We start from the raw sequence: 17873 nt of genomic DNA on the forward strand, positions 1-17873 counted from the left end.
AAGCACTAGAAAAGCATCTAAGAACAAGGCTGTGCAGTATACAATGTCAAATTGTGACAGCAGGATATTCTAAAGAGTACCAGGCTCAAACCTTTTCTGTAAAATAAATGGTATTTCACAATGAACCCTATAAATCTTCATGTTGTTATTCTGCCTTAGCAAAGACTGGAACTTGCTGAGACTATCAGTCAGGCTTAAGGTGAGAGCAAAGAGCTATGAGATGAAGATAAGGACAAGGGAAGAAATGCAAGAGCAATAGACTTCATCTATTGATATAGGTGTCAGATTTAGATGCAAGAAGAAAACAGAGAATTTAATTCTCACATGCTTGTGTAATTACAAAAGAACTAAGCTGTAAGTCAAGTCTGTAAATAGAAAAGAAAGTAGAACCATGTTCCTTTCTCTAAATCTTTCATTAAATCTAAACATTCCATCAGGCACATGGATTTATGAAGGGCAGATCCATATCACAAATTTACTCGAGCTTTTTGAGGATATAATGAGCACAGTGGACATAGGAGAACAGGTAGATACTGTAACTTGGATTTCCAGGAGGCTTTTGAATAAGGTGTTGCTTAAAAGACTTCAAAATTCAGAGTACATTTATTATCAAAGCATGTATACATATACAATCTTGAAATTCATCTTCTTGCAGACAACCACAAAACAAAGAAACACAATCGAACCCATGAGAAAACCCCTTGCAACAAGCACCAATATGTAAAAGAAGAACAAGTCATGCAAACAATAACAAGTAAACAAATAATACACAGAACATGAATCAGAGTCCCTGAAAGTAAGTCCACAGCCATGGAGCCAGTCCAATGCTGAGGTGAGTGCACCTGGTCAAGACTCCTGCACCTCACACCCAATGGTGATAGTGAGATGGGTCAGGCGCAGGTATATGGGATGGGCTAAGGTGGGGGATCTTTACTGACATGGAGTAGTGCACTGAATACCAGTTCTTCCTCCATTCTTTGACGTGATGCCTTAATCATTTTAATCTGGCTCAACAGTTAAATCAGTGAAAGTTCGGTTCATTTTTCGCTCATGGGCCTAGGCCCTGCTGCTTCAGTCCAGCCCAAAGTTTCAATCTAGCTCAAAGTTAGCTAATAGAAGCCAGAGAGCTGGCATAAATTGTTGTTTCTCTGGCTGGCTGTCAGTGGTCAGCAGAGTGCCACGGGGGTCAGTGTTGGGCCCACAAATGTTAATCTTCCATTAACCATTTGGAAGATGGGGCTGGGTGTAATATATCTAAGATTGCAGATCACACAAAATTGAATGGAAAAAGAGATTGTGCAGAGAATGAGGAGAGACTGAAGAAAGATATAGATAGATTATGTGAGTGGGCAAGGGTCAAGCAGATGGAGTAAAAACCACTTTGGAAGGAAAAATAAAAGATCAGATTATTATTTAAATGGTGAAAGATTGCAGCACACTGTTATGCAGAGGGATCTGGTGTGCTTGTGTATGAATCACAGCAGGTTATCAAAGAGGCAAATGGAATGATGGCCTTCATTGCTAGAGGGATTGAATTTCAGAGCAGGAGGGTTATGTTGCAACAGTACAGGGTCCTAGTAAGGTGGCACCAGGAGGACTGATCACAGTTTTAATCTCCTTACTTGGACAAATACATACTGACTTTGGATGTGGTGCAGAGGAAGAGGTAGTTTCCGCAGATGAGGGGGTTAACCTATGAAGAGACATTGACTCACCTGGGATTATACTTACTGGAATTCAGAAGAATGACAGTGGATCTTATAGAAACATATAACATTATGAAAGGGAAAGAAAAGACAGAAGAAGTAAAGTTATTTCCACTGGTAAGCAAGACTAGAACTAGGCAACATAACTTCAAGATTTGGGAGTCTACATTTAGGAGAGATTGCTTTTTCCAGAAAGGAGAGAATCTGTAGAATTATCTACCCAAGGAAGTAGGAGACACTATTTCAATAAATATATTTAAGACACAGATAGATTTTTCCAAAGCAGGGGACTTGAGGGTTCTGGGGAAAAGGCTGGTAGGTGGAGCTGAGTTCACAGCCAGATCAGCCATGATTTTATTGAATGATGGAGCAGGCTCGATGAGCCAGATGGCCCACTCCTGCTCCTATTTATGTTCTAACCTGTGCAGAACTTCATTTAAATGAGAAATGTATGGAAAAATAACGATAAAAGTTATTACAATTTTAAGGTATAATTTGCCAGACAAACATTTTCCAACTCTTAATTTCTGAAATATGTTTTCTAATTATTAACTCTCAACTTAGAAAATAAAAATATTACTCACTGTGAGATTTGCTTTTACCACCCAGCTATTGTTAGGAAATCCTTGCATCATAGGAATAAAAAACTGAAGACACCCATTCCAATGACACACTAATAGGATTATAAAGCAAACAGACAAAGTACGTAGAAGCAACTGTATAGGTTCCAGATTTAGGTCTGTTGCCTAAAGGAAAGAGAAACACATCTTTTGAGAAAATCAGGAAAGGTCTACAGTAAAAGTTTCAATTTTCTGGAAAAGTTTCAATAAGTAAGAATAATGTGTCTTTATTTTTAAAGACACATCCTGCATTTTAATTAATATCAATCTAAATTTATATTATTTTGGTCTGATGGCACATAGATATTGTATAGCGGCCACTGAATTTGCCTTTGTCATGACTTTCTAATTTCATTTACTCTATCAAATGCCTTCCTGTGAGAACCTTTATTTTTGTACCAATCAACCATTCACCCTTGTGTCCTAACACACAGAGGAGCCTGGATATGTGCAGCCAGTGCCTCGGATTGCTAGTCAGTCACATATTGAATAATATACTCTGCATTTAAATTGAATCCAATTTTTCCTTATGATCACCCAACCCAAGCAAAGAAACAACAAAGGTCAAATTTCAGTTGAAGAAAAAAGCCACGGCAAGGAATTTGCAATCACCAGTCAAAACGTCAGTGCACTGCTGTCCATAAAAATACTGTTAAGCTTCTGTTAAAGGAAAGCACTCCTTTCCATGGGAATTTTCTAGAACCATAAGGAGAACCTTTATATCAGTACACAATCTCTATACCCATAACAAGTGCATATAAAATAATTCTGACAGCAGGCTGGTCATATCTCAAACTGAATTGGCTATTGGACTGCCATGCCCCTAGTCAGCTGTCAGCCCAGCAGTCTTTTGAAGGCAACCCAGGTAGGTTTCCTTTAAGATAATTGCTTATTTAGCTCTTATTCCCCTCTCCCACAATTTCCCCAATGCCAACTATATATCTGCTGACATAAAGTGAACAAAGAAATTACCTTATTGCACAAAACCTCTTCAGTAACACACAATATTTGGAGCCAGTCCATTTTGAAACAGTCACCAATTTCTAGGCAACATCTTTTTGAAATGTTAGAAGTATGTGAAACTTAAATTAAAATCATTCTGCATTCAGCATCAACTTCAAATATTAAGGAGTTTTGGAACCTTTACACCTGCTCTGCCTCGGTGTAAAGAAGATATGCCTTAGGTTCCCCCTAAATCTCTCCTTTTTTATCTGTGCCCTCCAGTTCTGGTTTCTCCAACCCTGGAGAAAGGACCATGACCATCCACTCTATCCCATCCCCTATGATTTTATAAACTTCTTTCTATGAGGTCATCTCTCATTCTCCTACACTCCAAATAATAAAGATCCAGCATGCCCAACCTGTCCTTATAACTCAGGCCCTCTAATCCAGGCAGTACCCTCATAAATCTCTTCTGCATGTGGTCCAGGTTGACAATGTTTTTCCTATAACAGGGTGACCAAATTGTGCACAATACTCCCAATTGTGTTTTCACCAATGACTTAAATACAACAGTATAGTTGTATTTAAACTCGATGCTCTGAATGAAGGCTAGCATGCTTCACCACCCATCTACTTGTGCAGCTGCTTTCAGTGAATTTGTACTCCCAATAACATAATCTTCCAGATCAGCTTGCCATGCAGGGCCTTGTTAGAGATCTTACTAAAGTCCATATAAACAACATCAACTGACCTACATTCATCTATCCCCTGGAATATTTATCTCTGGAAAAATGTCCAAAAGGTTCATCAGCCAATTCTCTAAGTTTGTTTTTTTTAGGCATCCGTTAGTCTCAAGAGACCATGGCTTTGCGCCTTGGAAAGTTTCCAGGGCACAGGCCTGGGCAGGGTTGTATGGGAGACCAGCAGTTGCCCACGCTACAAGTCTCCCCTCTCCACACCACCAAGGGAAGGGCAAGGGCTGATACAGCTTGACGCCGGTGTTGTCGCAGAGCAATGTGTGGTTTGCTCAAAGACACAACACACTGCCTTAGCTGAGGCTCGAACCAGCGACCTTCAGATCACTAGACCAACGCTTTAACCACTTGGCCACGCGCCAACACACAATTCTCTAAGAAGTAAAAGTCAAATTTCTCATCCTAAATGTTTTGGAGTAAGTCACAATTTCTCTTAACCACACTCAGACCTGAATTTCACTGATTTCACAAAATATCTGAAAAGTACTTACATTTTTTCTTGTACGTATAGCCACTTTTTACACATAACAATGATCAATATAGTAACTGATATAAGGTTCTTACAGAGTTGTTGAACTCCTGTAGGACATTCAACCTATGTGTTGCATATGGTGCAACTCTGGTTAAACTCTTGCCAGTTTGCATACCTATTGAGATGTATTCCCCAAATCATCTGTTGGATCAGTTTGTTTTTAGACTGTTTAATTGTTGCTTTCTTTGCAGCTTAACAATCAATGTATTTTATGTACAGTGTCTTGTAAAGTATTCAACCCCCAACCCTTTGTTCAGATAAATGAGTATTACAAAGATTCAAAGTACATTTATGATCAAAGTATTAAGGGGTATATAACCCTGATGTTTGTTTTCCCCACAGGCAGCCACAAAACAAAGAAAACCCTGGAACCTGTTCAAAGAAAAATATCAACCTCGACCTCCCCCCCCCCACCCATGTGCAAAAAAAGCACAAATCATGCAAATAGCAATGAAAAAAGAGCAAAAAATAAAGAATATAAAACACAAATCGTACAAGTTCAGGCATATTCAGATCAGCCCAAAATAATAATGAAATAAAGGAGTGACCAGAACCAGAAACCATAAGCCAGAACCTTAAACGTGAACTACAGAGTGCAACCCACAAACCGCATCGATCAAACCCCTCCCAAGGCCCATAAATCGTGCACCATCCTTCGACGGCATCGAGGGAGAGAGAAACCATCTGAACACAGGGGACTTCCTTCAGGAACAGTGAGAGAGACACCTTCCTCTGGCAGCAGCGAGCGAGAGGGTGGTAGATGGTACTGAACACCCACTTGTCTTCCGTGCTCGTCTGAATGATTTCAATCTCCATCTGCACTATAATCAATGAGATCAGTGAGAAATGGAGTCAAACATAGGCTCACACCCCATCTCCAGGTTTCTTGGCCTGGATGCTGCAAATTTTGCTCGAGGCCTCACTGAAAACTCTCTAGGACAGCAAAATGCCAAATCACTCAATTAGCCCAAATTGAGCGGAGATTCTCAACCGTTTTTTGGCCATGGCCCCCTTAGGAGCTCTTCTCAGGTTCCAGAGCCCCCCTTTCAAACAACACAAACAGATAGACAGAAAATCATTTATTATTGAGCATCAAGAAAATTTGAACATTCCAACATACTGTACAAAACTTTAAAAAAAGACTATGAAATTAAACATCTATCAGTTAATGCGATCCTTGAGCTTGGTGCTTTTCTGCAAGTTTCATGATATTGGGCTCCAAATTAGACAATGACAGTTGGAGGTCACCTCTTGTTGTGATATCAATTCTGTTCCTGGATTTTGTCAAGGAAACTACCCTGCAGAATCCACTCTCAACCAAGTATGTTGAGGGAAAGGGAATTAAAAACTCTCTGGGCTTTTTCCCCCACAGTGTTGTAAATTTATTTGGCAGATCACTCTTGATCCAAAAATCTTTTTGAAACTGACTGAACTGACAACGTGCGGTTATAAGGTTGCTGCTTGGCTATTTCATCAGTTCAGTTACCAGGGCCCCCATAAACACTTGGTACTCCCCTTCTCACGGTTTTCAGTCGGTGGCCCCCGTTGAGAATGGCTGATATAGAGGTTCTCACCCTTGGTCATATTGTATACTGGTGTCATCTTCATCTGGTAAACAACAAAGGATTTTGATCAACTTAATTCTGAATTTTTATTTGTGAATTACATGCTCCTTTTTGCACAGTAGAGCCCAAAATCAGAGAAAATTGTGAAACATGTGAAACTAAAAATTCAAAAACTGAAATGTAAGCAGTTCAAAAGTTTTCAGCCCCTGCCCATTTGCTTAGTACTTAGTTGAACTACCTCTTGCAACTATTCCAGCCTATAGTCTTTTTGGATAAGTCAATATTAGCTTTCCACAATGTGATGAAGCAGTATTTGCCTGTTACTCTTTGTAAAATTGCTCAAGCTGTGCCAGGTTATTTGGGGAGTGGCATTGGACAGTACAGTATTCTTGAGGTTTTGCCAGAGATGTTCAATCGGATTAAGGTCAAGACTCTGACTGGGTCACTAAAAGACATCAATTTTCTTTATTTGAAGCCACTCCATGGTTGTTCTGGCAGCGTGCTTTGGGTCATTGTTCTGCTGAAAGATGAACTTCGTTCCCAGTTTAAGCTTTCTTGCAGAGGATAGTGGAGTTTTATCCAGGATCTCTCTGTATTTAGCAGCATTCATCTTCCCATCAATCCTGACCAGATTTCCAGTCTCTGCTGCTGAAAAGCATCCCTATAGCATGATGCTACCTCCACCATACTTTACAGTAGGGATGGTGTTACCAGGCTGAGGCACAGTATTAAATTTACACCATAAGTACCACTTAATGTTCCACTTCAGTCTCATCCAACCACAAAACCTTCTTTCATATTTTACAGTATCTTCTAAGTATGGGGAAAGGATACATTTTCTTTTAGCCAGGACTTCTTCATTACCACGCTTCCATAAATACCCTTTCTGTGCAAGGCTTTTGAGACTGTGGGACCATGAACTTCATCTCCAGTTGCAGCCACTGACTTTTGCAGCACACTCAGAGTGAGTGTATATAACACAGCAGCCTCTCTTACAAGTGCCATTCTTCTCTGGCAACTAAGTTTAGAGGGTAGTCCTGACCTAGGTTGTGTGGCTGTGGTTTCATCTTTTTCCCCACTTTTTCACAATGGACTGCACTGAATTCCGAGGTGGTCTTGTACCCTTCCCCAGATTTGTATTTCTCTGTTATCATTTCCTTGGCTTGTCTTGAATGTTCTTTTGTCTTCATTTTGGTTTGGTCTGTTGAAAATCTACCATATTGTTGGATCTTACAGAGGGAAGCAGTATTTATTCTTATGACCACATTGAAAACAAGTGATCCTCCAATTTTCTACATCAACAAATTGGGTGAATTGGTTAGGTAATATATGGTATTGAACCTGAGGAAAGGTAGCGTAGTAATTACAAAGGGGATGAATACTTCTTTCAGCCTCAAAATTTTGGTATTTAATTTTTAGTAAATTGTTAAAAGGTTTTGGAACTTTTTAATGATTTGACACGATACACGATGTTTTGTAGATTAGCTCAAAAATCCACTTCAATATATTTTAAAATTAGAAAAAGAGACAGGAGAATGTGAAATTAGTTGTGGGGGCTTATATTTTTTAATGAACTGTACATGTAACTGCTTAGTATGCTTCTTAGTAGGCATAGTATGTATATGCAGTTGGTCAGTGTGACCCCTAGTGGTTACACTGGTATGAATCTGGAACGTTCTGGAGGCTCCTCTGGTGCTTGAATAAGGGATTTCTCATTGGTTGAATTTTATCTGAAAATTTGAATAGAATTTTCCTTATCCACAGCATGCAATATAAAAAGAGCTGCTCCATCTTTTGTTTTAATCTTTCTTCTGATTCTCTCTTCAATTAGTAAACTTGTATCACTGTCCATTTTCAATTCTCGTTCTATCAACACTTAATAAAATTATCATGAAGCAATAAGTTTTGTGCCTCTTTTCTAACTTCTGAAAGAACTGTGGGTTAAAAACATGAGAATCTCACACTACTATTCCTATTTCTCTTCTCAGGTTCCCTAAATGGAGAAGTCTTCGCAGTTAAAAAAGGGGTCCCAAAAGGGTAGCAAGTGTACAAAATATCATGAGAACAAAATAATAAGACATGAATTTTCCAAAAGGTTTAATCACAAGAAAAAAAAGTTCAAATATTTGCTGAAAATAAGAATCAAGTATGTGTTTTTTTCAACAATTCAACCACTCTTTAACCCTTCTTCTTTCTCCACTTGACCTTGTATCATATACAGTTAACATAACAGTCAGTTTCTGCTTCAAATTTATCTTTGAGAGCTGATAAATTGGACCCAACATTCAAATAATTGTAGCCACTTGCTGGTCCAGGTATACCATAGCTGAGCTAATTCACCACATGCAATACTGCAGGTGCCAACTAGTATCTAAATGCTGAGTCAGTATATGACATATATACAAAAGGACAGGCAGGAAGGCATAGGTGGTGGTGCAGCTCTGTCAGTAGGAGATGGAATAACATCTTTAGAAAGAGGTGGCATAGGGTCAGCAAATGTTGAATCTTTGTGGGTGGAGTTGAGAAACTGCGAGTGTAAAAAAACATTATGGGAATCATATATACACTTACAAATAGTAGCCAAGATGTGGGGTTGAGATTGCAAAGGGAGCTGGGAATTGTAATGGGGGACTTCAGTTTGCAAAGGGATTGGGAAAATCACATTGGCATCAGATCACAAGAGAGGGAATTTGTTGAATGCCTACGAGGTGGCTTTTTAGAGTAGCTTGTGCTTGAGCTCGGGGAAAGGCCATCTTAGATTGTGTGTCGTGTAATAAACCAGATCTTATGAGGGAGCTTAATGTAAAGGAACCCTTGGGAGGCAGTGATCATAATATGATTGAATTCATACTGCAAACTGAGAGAGAAGCTTAAGTCACATGTATCAGTATCACAACAGAATAAAGGGAATTACAGAGACATGAGAGAGGAGCTTGCCCAGGTGGCTTGGAGGAGGATACTGGCAGGGATGATGACAGAGCAGAGATGCCTGAAGTTTCTGGGAATAGTTCACAAGGTGCAGGATAGATATGTCCCATAGAATAAGTTGTTCTCAAATGGCAGAGGCAGACAACTGTGGTTGACAAGGGAAGTTAAGGACTGCATAAAAGCCAAGGAAAGGGCATATATGGTGGCAAAAGCGAATGAGAAGTTGGATAATTGGGAAGCTTTTAAAACCCAACAAAAGGGAACTAAAAAAGCTATAAGGGAAAAGATGAAATAAAAAGGGCAAACTAGCCGATAATATAAAGGAGGATACCAAAAGTTCTTTTTCAGTTATATAAGGAGTAAAAGGGAGGTGAGAGCTGATAATTGGTCCACTGGAAAATGATGGTGGTGAGGTAGTAATGGGGGACAAAGAAATGGCAGACGGATTTAATGGGTATTTTGCATCTGTCTTCACTGTGGAAGACACTAGCAGTGTATCAGAGGTCCGTGAGTGTCAGCAAGCAGGAGTGAGTGCCATTGCTATTACAAAAAAAAAAGTACAAGGCAAATTTTGAGCAAACACGAGGAAATCTGCAGATGCTGGAAATTCAAACAACAACACACACAAAATGCTGGTAGAACACAGCAGGCTAGGCAGCATCTATAGGGAGAAGCGCTATTGACGTTTCGGGCCGAGACCCTTCATCAGGACTAACCGAAAGGAAAGATAGTAAGAGATCTGAAAGTAGTGGGGGGAGGGGGAAATGCGAAATGATAGGAGAAGACCGGAGGGGGTGGGATGAAGCTAAGAGCTGGAAAGGTGATTGGCGAAAGTAATATAGAACTGGAGAAGGGAAAGGATCATGGGACAAGAGGCCTCAGGAGAAAGAAAGGTGGGGGGGAGCACCAGAGGGAGATGGAGAACAGGCAAACAACTAAATATGTCAGGGATGGGGTAAGAAGGGGAGGAGGGGCATTAACAGAAGTTAGAGAAGTCAATGTTCATGCCATCAGGTTGGTGGAGACTCTCACAGCTACCTGGACTATTCCTCTTCCCACCCTGTCTCTTGCAAAAAGGCATTCCCCTCTCACAATTCCTCCATCTCCGCCGCATCTGCTCTCAGGATGAGGCTTTTCATTCCAGGACGAAGGAGATGTCTTCCTTTTTTAAACAAAGGGGCTTCCCTTCGTCCACCATCAACTCTGCTCTCAAACGCATCTCTCCCATTTCCCGCACATCTGCCCTCACCCCATCCACCCGCCACCCCACTCGGGATAGGGTTCCCCCTTGTCCTTACCTACCACCCCACCAGCCTCCAGGTCCAACATATAATTCTCCGTAACTTCCGCCACCTCCAACGGGATCCCACTACCAAACACATTTTTCCCTCCCCCCCTTTCTGCTTTTCACAGGGATCGCTCCCTACGCGACTCCCTTGTCCATGCGTCCCCTCCATCCCTTCCCACCGATCTCCCTCCTGGCACTTATCCGTGTAAACGGAACAAGTGCTACACCTGCCCTTACACTTCCTCCCTCACCACCATTCAGGGCCCCAGACAGTCCTTCCAGGTGAGGCAACACTTCACCTGTGAGTCGGCTGGTGAGGTATACTGCGTCCGGTGCTCCCAGTATGGCCTTTTATATATTGGTGAGACCCGACGCAGACTGGGAGACCAGTCTGAACACCTACGCTCGGTCCGCCAGAAAAAGCAGGATCTCCCAGTGGCCACACATTTTGATTCCACATCCCATTCCCATTCTGATATGTCTATCCATGGCCTCCTCTATTGTCAAAATGAATCCAAACTCAGGTTGGAGGAACAACACCTTATATACCGGCTGGGTAGCCTCCAACCTGATGGCATGAACATTGACTTCTCTAACTTCCGTTAATGCCCCTCCTCCCCTTCTTACCCCATCCCTGACATATTTAGTTGTTTGCCTGTTCTCCATCTCCCTCTGGTGCTCCCCCCCTCCTTTCTTTCTCCTGAGGCCTCCCGTCCCATGATCCTTTCCCTTCTCCAGCTCTGTATCACTTTCGCCAATCACCTTTCCAGCTCTTAGCTTCATCCCACCCCCTCTGGTCTTCTCCTATCATTTCGCATTTCCCCCTCCCCCCGCTACTTTCAAATCTCTTACTATCTTTCCTTTCGGTTAGTCCTGACGAAGGGTCTCGGCCCGAAATGTCAACAGCGCTTCTCCCTATAGATGCTGCCTAGCCTGCTGTGTTCTACCAGTATTTTGTGTGTGTTGTTGTTAGGCAAATTTTGATCTGGCCTTAAGGTGGATAAGTCACCTGGACCAGATAGACTACATCCCAGAGTCCTGAGAGAGGTTGCTGAAGAGATAACAGATGCATTGGTCATGATCTTTCAAGAATCACTTGATTCTGGCATGGTCTCGGTGGACTGGAAGATTGCAAATGTCATTTCATTCTTTTAAGAAGGGAGGTAGGCAAAAGAAATTGTAGGCCAGTTAGCCTAATTTCAGTGGTTGGGAAAGTTTTGGAGTCTATTAAGGATGAGGTTTCAAGATACTTGGAGACTAATGATAAAATAAGTCAGCATGGTTTCTGCAAAGGGAAATCTTGCCTGACAAATCTGTTAGAGCTCTTGGACAAAGGAGAGGCAGTGGATGTCATTTACTTTGATTTTCAAAAGGTGCTTGATAAGGTGCCACATATGAGGCTGCTTAACAAGATAAAATCCTATGGCGTTACAGGAAAAATACTTGCATGGATAGTGGAATGGCTGAGAGGCAGGAGGCAGTGAACAGGAATAAAAGGGGCCTTTTCTGCTTGGCTGCCGGTGACTAGTGGTGTTCCTCAGGGGTCAGTATTGAAACCGCTGCTTTTCGCATTGTTTATCAATGAGTTAGATAATGGAATTGATGGCTTTGTGACAAAGTTTGTGGATGATACAATGATAGCTGGAGGGGTAGCTAATGCAGCGGAAGCAATGCGATTGCAGTGGACATAGATAAATTGGTAGAATGGGCAAAGAAGTGGCAGATGGAATACAGTGTTGGGAAATGAATGATAATGCATTTTGATAAAAGGAACACTAGTGCGGACAATGATCTAAATGGGGAGAAGGTTCAAACATGAGAGGTGCAGAGGGACTTAGGAGTCCTTGTGTAAGACTCCCAGAAGGTTAACTTACAGGATAATTCAGTGGTAAAGGCGGCAAATGCAATGTTGGCATTTATTTCAAGGAGAATAAAATATAAAACCAAAGAGATAATGCTGAGTCTTTATAAGACACTAGTCAGGTCACACTTGGGGTATCATCAGTTTTGGGCTCCATATCTCAGAAATGATGTGTTGTCTTTGTAGAGAGTCCAGGGTAGGTTCATGAGGATGATTCTGGGAATGAAGGGGTTAACACATGAGGAGGGTTTGGTAGTTTTGGGCCTGTACTCACTGGAATTTAGAAGAATGCAGGAGGATCTCATTTAAACCTACCAAATATTGAAAGGACTAGATGGGGTGGATGTGGAGAGGGTGTTTCCTATGGTGGGGGGTATCCAGAACTAGAGGGTAGAGCCTCAAAATTGAGGAGCATCCCTTTAGAACAGAAGTAAGGAGGATTTTTTTTAGCCGTAGAGTAGTAAATCTGCGGAATGCTCTGCCATAGACTGTGGTGGAGGCCAAGTCCATGCGTATATTTAAGGGGGGAGTTGATTGTTTCCTGATTGGTCAGGACAAAGGATATGGTGAAAAGACAAGTGTATGAGGTTAAGTGGGATCTGGGATTAGTCATGATGGAACGGCAGAGCACTCAATGGGCTGAATAGCCTAATTCTGCTCCTACGTCATACGGTCTTACACAGTATTAACATATAGAAAAAAAAGTGCTTTGTGACAATTATACAATAAATTATAAATCTTCCAGAAATATTATACCTCATCAAAAAGTATCTCTGACATGAAATTTCCTTACCAGTTCCCATTCTTTGAAACGTCTCATCAAATTGGAAGCATACAGAAGTCGTACCAAATTTATTATTCGACCAAAATAAAAAATTCTTAAAAATTTAGAGAAAGAGGAAGAACGGATCATCTGATACTCTGTAATCTGAAAAGCAAAACATTTAACAAAGTATAACATGTCATGAGAACTGAACAACTTCTGACAGGATCTGACAAAACTTGCAATCTATGAGTGATAAGTGGATTCTTGCAATCTCATGAAATCCACTCCAAAATATATAAATTACACATACAAGACATCATGTGCTCAAACAATGTGCATACTTTATTTCAACACTCTTCACTCTAAGTCTACAGGCCACAAATGGCTAAGCAGGCATCTTCTCTGAAACACTGCTGCACTTGGAGAGCAGATGGATTCACAACAGATTCCTAAAATGGGTAACAGATTTAAAGTGAAAGTAACTTGTTACATTCCCCACATAAAAAAATAAACTGATTTAACATGGTTATAAATTGAATTAAATCACTGGTATCTGTTACTTATGTAGGACTCATTGATTTTGCTATATATTGGACTATTAAATTTTGTATTTAATGCCATCTCAGCTTGATCCTAGGTGAGACACATCATCTGTGTATACCTCATGAACAACAGTAAAGCTTGCATCAGAAGTATTTTGATCTCAGTCTGCTCACCATCTTCTAGTTATCATTTACTAGATTAAAATGACCAATGTTAACTTAATGGAATTTCTTCCTGATTTTCACAAGATAATTCCTAGACCTATTATTCTTCAATTTATTCCACCATTCTTCAATATTGTGTCCCCTCACCTCCCACCTACTGGGAGGTAATAGTACACAAACTCAGTCACTGAAGCTGAACAACTTCTCCTTGAGGTTTTAATTGCTTCCTCTCCATTTTCCTTCAAAACTGGTTTGGGCAAGACCTAATTGCATTGAGTCTTCTGTTCATTAATATTTTTACAGCAATGTATTGTGTTGTGAAGTGTACAGCTCCCCTGTAGGAAGAGAAATACAGCCAGTTGGCATAGTTGATGCTTCAAACATAAACTGTTTTTTAAAATTACTTCACTATGCAAGCTGATTTTCCAGCTTCCACATTTGAAGTGGCTGGTATGGAAAATTTAAATAGTGTTTTACTTCATTATGAATTGTTCAAATTAGTACAATCTAGACAGTGGAACTTTACCCAATAGGAGTTCTTCAGGAAATCAGTATGTGGCAAGAGTAGATCTTAACTCCTCCATAAATATCTCACTGTTGCAATGTTGCATAAAAATTTGGGAGCAACTGCATGGTCACTAACTGCCTCTCCTGACCCCAATTCTAAGTTTCAACGTTTGAACTATCTACCTTCTCTGCTGGCATTGGATAGAAATTATTCTGTATTTTCTACCTTCCTTTATTTAATGACACATTGATTGGCAGAAATATTTGAAAAAGTAGCATAGATATCTAGCCTTCTATCTACAAAGAAGATTGTCTTCCTACTTTATGGCCTGATTTTGAGCATCTTTGCCCTCATCTTCTATTTCAACAATGTTATTGTCCTGAAAAAGCATGTCCCTTTCCAAATTTGAGCAGATACTGTCCTGAACCAGCACATGTGAGCCAATTCAAAGAAGGCACAACAGCACCTTTATTTTCTTAGAAGTTTGTGCAGATTTGGCATGACATCAAAAATTTTGACAAACTTCTATAGATGCATAGTGAAGAGTATCTTGACCGGTTAAATCACAGCCTAGTATAGAAACACTCAATGCCAAGAATGGTAAAGTCTACTGAGATAGATATTCACTTTTTGGTTTTTTGCAAAGCTCACTTTCTAAACATAGCTGCAAATTGTAAGATTAAACAGATGTAAGTAAACTTGCAACTGTACTGATCAGGTTGGTTTCATTCATAAATGGGAGGTAGACTTCAGTTCTACAAATGGAAAGCAGTAATCAGTTTGAATTTAAAACTAAGTATTGTCTATAGAACAGCTTTGTAGAAGCTGTCTGTGAGAAATTATATGTAGTTCACTGCACCTGGTTTATTATTGCTGCTCGAGTTGCAATATAAGACAATGGATTGTTTAATTTGGCTTGTTTCAAACAGACAAGTTGACTCTAAGCTGCTTGATTAATAAAGCTTGCAGACTAGAGGGAAACAAGCATTTAGTTCGAGTTAAAGTTTAATTATCATTCAACATTACATGAATACCCATGAAAAAAGCCAAAACAAAATCAGCCCAAACCAGGACCAAGGTACAAAACACAGTACTGACAGTCATACGCAACACAAGGCATATTTAAGATAAGCAGTAATTTACCATATCAAATCAGAGATGTGTTTATAAGTGAAAAGTTTTATGTACTCAAGGAAGCTAGCTTGAGATCTATCTCTCCAAGATGCTTTTGGATTGCTTGTGGGTATCTGAGAAAATATCATATGTGAAGTTACCCAAGTGGAGAAAGGATATAAATGTAGAGAGTGTTCAGGATTATTAGAAATGGTGTAAGGAACATCAAGAAATATGGAAGAAACTAGGTGAACTAGAATCCATTCCCCTGGCTTCAATTTCTTTGATGGACGACTTGTTCGTCCACCTCTTTGGTATGTCTTTTTAGTTTATAGGAATTGTACCTGTGATTTGGAAATCCTGTGTGATTTGCGTTTTAGAAATGCTTTGTGTTTTGGAAATGGCTTATATTTTTGGAAATGGTTAAGATTGAAACTCTCAGTTGTGTTTTAAATATGTTTTTAGAAAATTGTTTGGATTTAAACAACTATCACTGAAAATAAATGAACTGTGTTTTAAAATACCTTTGTTAGCTGGAGGCATATTCTTCTTGGTAGGGAGAGGGGACCCAGTATTCAGATAGTGGGTATTGCCAGCTAATCACACCATGAGGAATAAATAGGGAAGTGAACTAGTCTTTGAAGATTTGGTAGTTACAGAATAATCTCCCTTTAGTGAGAGTGATCATGACTATCTACATGTGCTAGTGCTTAATGTCTTTGCTTGAATTTAGAACTTCGCAGTCAACAAACCCAATACTTTCAGACTACAAGTAGTGGATACAGCTCAATCCATCCCAGGAAACACACTCCCCTACAAGGAGCATTGTCACAAGAAAGCATTATCCATCATCAAGGACTCTCAACATCCTGGCCATGCTCTCTATAAATAAAATGTGTGTGCTCAGTGGGTGCTACACCAGAAGTTCATTGCAGAATGTAGAGATATACACAAAGGAGATGAAGAGCTTTTCATGCTACTTTGCAAATTTTTATAAACTTTGTTGCAATTTACAGCAATACCCACAGGATACAATTCATTTTTGTTGTGGCTTTTTTCAAAATACAGTGGATTCTGGTTAATCAGAGCTACCACTTCTTTGGGACAACTCTTAAAGAATAAGAAGCAATCAAGAAAATAGCCGGGAATCCCTTCATTTACTTAGAACACTATGCCACTTAATTGTAGCAGGAGACTGCTGCCAAACAGTTTCTAACTTCCATCAGTAGCATGCATTTGCTTGGCCATTAGACATCACACTGTGCTTCAAGTGAACATTTTTTAAATAGCATCAATTGCATGTATTTGTGTTCAAAAAGCAGCAATTTTTATCAATAACGGTGAAAAATAAGCAGTAAGACCATTCAGAACTGTTTTAGTCAATTCAGTTTTAACCATTCAGGCTAAGTGATGCCACATATGGCCAGGAGTGAAAATTTTAAAAATTCACAAGACAGAAAGTACCAAGAATTTGAAAGCATCAACAATCATCTTGAATGTTAAAATGAAAATGAACTAATACACAGTTTTATAGTACAGTACTGTGGTAGTACTGGTAGTACAGTATTCTAATTTCTGCATTTAATTTAAATACACAATTTGAATGAGATTCCTAGATGGTATATTGCCTCCCAGGTGTCAGGATCTAGAACATCTCAGATCAAGCCCTCAGTATTCTTAAGTGGGAGGCTGAGCAGCCAAAGGTCCTAGTCTATGGCGCTAAAGGGGGAGGGGTGGCATTACCAGTCAGGGAAAATGTCATGGCACTGCTCAGCCAGAACAGACAGCAGAAACTGTCTAGTGAGGCTTTATGGGTGAAACAGAGCAGTAAGAAAGATATGACCATGTTAATGGGGCGATATTATAAACCACCCAACAGTTTGTGGGATTTTCAGGAACAAATTTGTAGAGAGATTGCAGGTTGTTATAGCAGATGATTTTAAACTTTCCACATATTGACTGGAACTCCCACACTAAAAGAACTAGATGAGATAGAGTTATCAAATGCGTTCAGGAAAGTCTCCTTAATCCCAGTGAGAGGTCCCAGTGAGAGACTGTGCAATACTTGATCTCCTACTAGGAGGAGAGGGCAAGTGACATAAGTTTGTGGAGGGGAACACTTTGCATCTAGTGATTATAATGTCATTAGGTTCAAAGTAAACAAGAGAAAAGATAGGTTTTGTCCCTGGGTTGAGATTGTAAATTGGGGAAATTTTGATGGTATCATAAATGATCTGTCAAGTGTGGAAGGCCTTTAAAAGTGAAACTTTGAGAGTACAAAGCTTGCATGTGGTTGGCAGAATAAAAGGAAAAGATAACAGGTTTGGGGAACCTTGGCTTTCAAAAGATATTGAGGCCCTAGTTAAGAAACAGAAAGGAGGTGAATAGGAGGTAGGAACAAATTAGGTGCTTATGGAGTATAAGAAATGCTAGAGAACACTTGAGAAATAAATCAGGAGGGCTAAGAAAAAGCACGAGGTTGCCCTAGTAGACCAGGTAAATGAGAATCCTACAAGATTCTGCAGATATATTAAGAGCAAAAGGATAGCAAGGAGCAACATTGGTCCTCTGGAAGATCAGAA

General features: G+C 40.0%; 1 protein-coding gene across 1 annotated transcript in view; it reads right to left on the minus strand.

Moving 5' to 3' along the window:
* Nucleotides 1-17873, minus strand: part of LOC140727204 (potassium/sodium hyperpolarization-activated cyclic nucleotide-gated channel 2-like) — a 58690-nt gene that overhangs the window by 16855 nt on the left and 23962 nt on the right. The window contains exons 4-5 of the mRNA XM_073044472.1: nt 12991-13125; nt 2291-2452 (exon numbers count right to left, since the gene is read on the minus strand). Coding sequence (XP_072900573.1) covers nt 2291-2452; nt 12991-13125 — 297 coding nt within the window. The remainder of the gene's footprint in view (nt 1-2290; nt 2453-12990; nt 13126-17873) is intronic.

The sequence above is a fragment of the Hemitrygon akajei genome, chromosome 5, assembly GCF_048418815.1.
Source record: "Hemitrygon akajei chromosome 5, sHemAka1.3, whole genome shotgun sequence".
NCBI classification, from domain to species: domain Eukaryota; kingdom Metazoa; phylum Chordata; class Chondrichthyes; order Myliobatiformes; family Dasyatidae; genus Hemitrygon; species Hemitrygon akajei.